Source organism: Arachis ipaensis, chromosome B03 (genome assembly GCF_000816755.2).
Source record: "Arachis ipaensis cultivar K30076 chromosome B03, Araip1.1, whole genome shotgun sequence".
NCBI classification, from domain to species: domain Eukaryota; kingdom Viridiplantae; phylum Streptophyta; class Magnoliopsida; order Fabales; family Fabaceae; genus Arachis; species Arachis ipaensis.
The window spans coordinates 129,039,580-129,043,263 of NC_029787.2; the positions used below are offsets into that span (position 1 = coordinate 129,039,580).

Here is a 3,684-nt window from a genome sequence, read left to right on the forward strand (position 1 = left end):
GATGAGGGGAAACTTTAATACACAACAATAGAAGAATAATTAATACTGATCTGTAGTTATTCTTTACAAATATTCCCATTGACTCCATCAATATAATAAGGGAATATAAGTTTCATTCTTTAACTCTATTCAAATTGTATCAAATTCTATATTATAATTATTTCTCTGTATTCAAGTCATTGGCTTCTAAACAAAAACCTCTGGTTTTTCTCATCTATCTATTTGGAGCAGAATAATAATGTTGCTTTCCTTCAAAGAAGGAATCACATTCTCTCTTGAATTTTTCTTTTCCTTTTTTCGGTTTCATCGGAAAAGCTTCTTCTAGGTGGCAAACACCAAAAGGCTAGTACCATGCAAATCAATTCACTACTGTCGAGTTTCGAATCTCGCCTTGTGCATGTAGTAATTCATTGGCTAACGATAAATTCTTAGATAAAATTTCAATCTGCAATGAATTAGTCCTTAATCTATCGAGTTTGAAAATACCGTAGGGAAAAAAAAAACTAAAATGAGATGTTTTATTTATACTCAATTCAAATTTATATAGAAGAGAATGAGAATGCAAAAAATTCTTAAAATCTAGTTATGGGTGCAAATATCCAAAAGCATCTTCCTTGATTGAACAATGTCATCAAAGAAATCATCAAGTTGCCCTGTTATGGTCTCAAGCCCACATCTCAAAAACCCAAAACAATGCTTCAAATTCTCAACTTTCTCTTCAATCACAACCTCTTCATATTCTTCTTCATACACCATTACTCTCTCCAACTCCACTTTCACTTCCTCCATGGCAACCTTTGCTTGTGTGAATTCATGTAGCAAAATCCCTGCCTGCCCATTATTATTAATCTCATGTTCAATCTCTTCTGCAACCTTGTGCTGCAACCTTCCCATTGAAGCCATGAAGTTTGATCCAAAACCCATGTTGTTGTTGTTGTTGTTGCCTTCATGATGATGATGATGATCATAACCTGTTTGTTGAAATGCAAAGCAAGAAGAAGAGCAACAATATGCAACCCCACATAGGAGAATCATGAGGAGCAATGAGCTAACACTCTTCATTGCATAAAGAACACCTCTGAATCCATTGAACTCATTCAACTTTGACTCACTTGTGATATTCTTGTTTATACATTCACACAATGGTTGAATCCTTGCCTCCATCAAGCTCTTGTTCTCCTCTTCCAATCCTAGAATCTCCCTTTGACAAACTTTTATTGCCCTAATAACCTGCACATACATAAGAACATTAGACAATATTGTTAAAAAACTATATATTTCTATGTGGTCTCTGCTGCCATGATTGATTTGATTGTAAAGAATTGTGATCATGGCAACCTGATGTGAAAGCTCAGGAGTGAAGTGATGGTAGTTATCCATTGAGGAAGCTATATTGGAGGCAGAAGAGTAATAGTTTTCCATTCCAGAGATGGCAGATTTGAGGGCATGACACACATCCCAAAGCCTAGAGCTTTCATCCATGTACTCATCAAGCCATTTTCCTCCAACAGGCAAGCAAAGCCTCTGGACAAGAATGGTTAACTGTGAATGAAAAGATTGTAGAGATGAAAGAACCTTTGACATGAACTGCATAGACATGAAGTTGTTGTTGTTCTGGTGAAGGTTGTTGAGTCCTTGAGTAAGGAAGTTGTAGAAGCCATTGACAGAAGAGTTGTTGTTGTTGCATGGAGAAGCCATAAGCAAGATTAATAAGAGAAGAAGAAACAAGAAAAGAGAGAGAAGGGTTTTGAAGGAAAGTTGATGGAGATTGATGGGGTTTATATATAATTGGAAAGGTTAAGGAAAAATGGGATTGAGGGCAATGGAAGAAAACAAAGTTGTTAGTTTTTAGAGAGATTTCATTGATTTAACTTTGTATGGTGAAAGTTACTCTATGTTGGGTGCAATTATGGCTGTTTCCTTTAGAGAGTGGAGAGGATGATTGAGAATCTATTGTTTTCTTAATTTTTTTTAGTTAAAACTTAGTTAATTTTATGTTAAATTAATAGTTGGTGGTTGAGAATTATTTAAATAATAATTTAGTTAAATATATCAAATTCAATAAAGAGACATTGTTTTAGGAAAAGATATCTCTTAATATCGGGGAAAAAAAAGTAAAATCATAAACAACTAAACAAAAAATTTGGGTGTATCTATTATCTAAATTTATCTTGATACAAGACTATCAAATATAGGTAGATAAAGAGATGGAGAAAAAGAACACACACATACCTTTTCTTTCGCATATAATTGTAATATATGACCAGTTGTATTATGTCATCTCTGCTAATAGTAATGCACTAATGCTGACTATGTCTATGAAAGTAATTAAGTTTTTACTATAAATTAGAAATAAATGTGGCATAATTTTATCTTTATATATAAGTAGTGTCGTTTTTTAACTATTGATTTAATCATTATAAATTAATAATAAATATTATTAATTAATTATTTTAACAGAAAACACACTATTACATATCTATCATTTTATTTTTTCTTCCTCCTTATTCTCTTCCTTTATTTTTTTCGTTTTTTTCTTCTTTCGTCTCTTAATTAATTTGTTCCCCAGCAACACGTTCTTCTTCTTTTATGTAGCTGAGTTGGTTAAAAGTATCTTTACATCTAGCTTTTCTCTTTTATGTTTTCTTAACAAATTTACAAGTTGCACGTAGATATATAACATATCTCTTTTTTATCGGTTTAAAGGGGTTACAAAAATAATTTTATGATAAAATATTAATAATTAATATATATAGAGAGAGAGAGTAAATTACCAATTCTGTCTTCAAATTATTAGAACGTTGACAAAAATAACCTCCACTTTTATTAACGACAAAAATACATTTAAAATATTGAAAAGCGCTACAAAAATACCCGATCGTAAATAAAAATCTATTCCGTTAATAGAATTGGCTGAGCTGTCAAATGGATTCCGTTACACCTCTTCCTCTACTTTTTCTTCATTCTCCCTCACTCCCTCCCTCCCCAATGCAACTACAACAAAAATAAACATCATCTGTTGTCACTCTTTTCCTCCTTCAAACCTCCCAGAAGCTGCTGCAAGCTGCAACAACAACATATCTCAGCCACTCCGAAATTGCAACAACGACAACAACATCATCTTCCTAGTTGTAGCTCCTGTAACAACATCTTCCTCATTATTTCTCTCCTGAAATACGATGTCGCCTCTGTTGAGTTAAGAAATTAACTAAATTAATTAATGATGACAAACATTATTTTTGAGCAAAATAAATAATTAGTGTTGATTAATTATATCTACCTATTAACTAATTGTTTATTGTTGCAGACCAAATGTTAATAGCCCAAATGGAATAAAAGGCATTCAGCAAAGAATATTGGGCTGAAAGTAAAATAAAGAGCCCAAGCAAAAGCAAAGGAAGAAACCAAAGAAATTAAAACGGGCCATGCATACTAATAACCGATCCAAGCCCGAACTGATTTCAGAATTGAAATTCCCTCTCTCCTGCTTAACCAAAAGCAACGTTCTTCTTCCTTCTAANATTTCAGAAAAAGCAAGAAAGAGAAAGAGAAGAAAAGCTTCTTCCATAAGCCATTAACCAAAGAAGCAAGAGAGAGAGAGTGGAAGCTTGAAGCACAGAAGCTAAAACAGAAATCCCAAGCTAAATCAAGCTTAAGAAAGGTAATCCATCTCATCTTGCATGC

At 32.9% G+C, this 3,684-nt stretch overlaps 1 protein-coding gene across 2 annotated transcripts; it reads right to left on the bottom strand.

Annotated features, from left to right (window-relative positions):
* On the bottom strand, window positions 502–1,931 carry LOC107633905. 2 transcript variants are annotated; one of them, XM_021119804.1, is made up of 2 exons: window positions 1,576–1,931; window positions 502–1,230 (listed from the first exon to the last, which is right to left on the bottom strand). In XM_021119804.1, the coding sequence occupies exons 1-2, from the start codon at window positions 1,696–1,698 to the stop codon at window positions 580–582; spliced, it is 774 nt and encodes a 257-aa protein (XP_020975463.1). In that variant the 5' UTR covers window positions 1,699–1,931; the 3' UTR covers window positions 502–579. The 2 variants fall into 2 exon arrangements, with proteins under 2 accessions (XP_020975463.1, XP_016192983.1); XM_016337497.2 differs by having other exon boundaries at window positions 509–1,230; window positions 1,339–1,915.

What these genes read in the sequence shown, in the direction of transcription:
- LOC107633905 (XM_016337497.2), bottom strand. Translation starts at nt 1,698, where the DNA reads ATGGCTTCTCCATGCAACAACAACAACTCTTCTGTCAATGGCTTCTAC. An exon ending in CTCCTGAGCTTTCACATCAG is followed by an intron (nt 1,231 to 1,338) that starts GTTGCCATGATC and finishes ATGTATGTGCAG; the next exon opens with GTTATTAGGGCAATAAAAGT.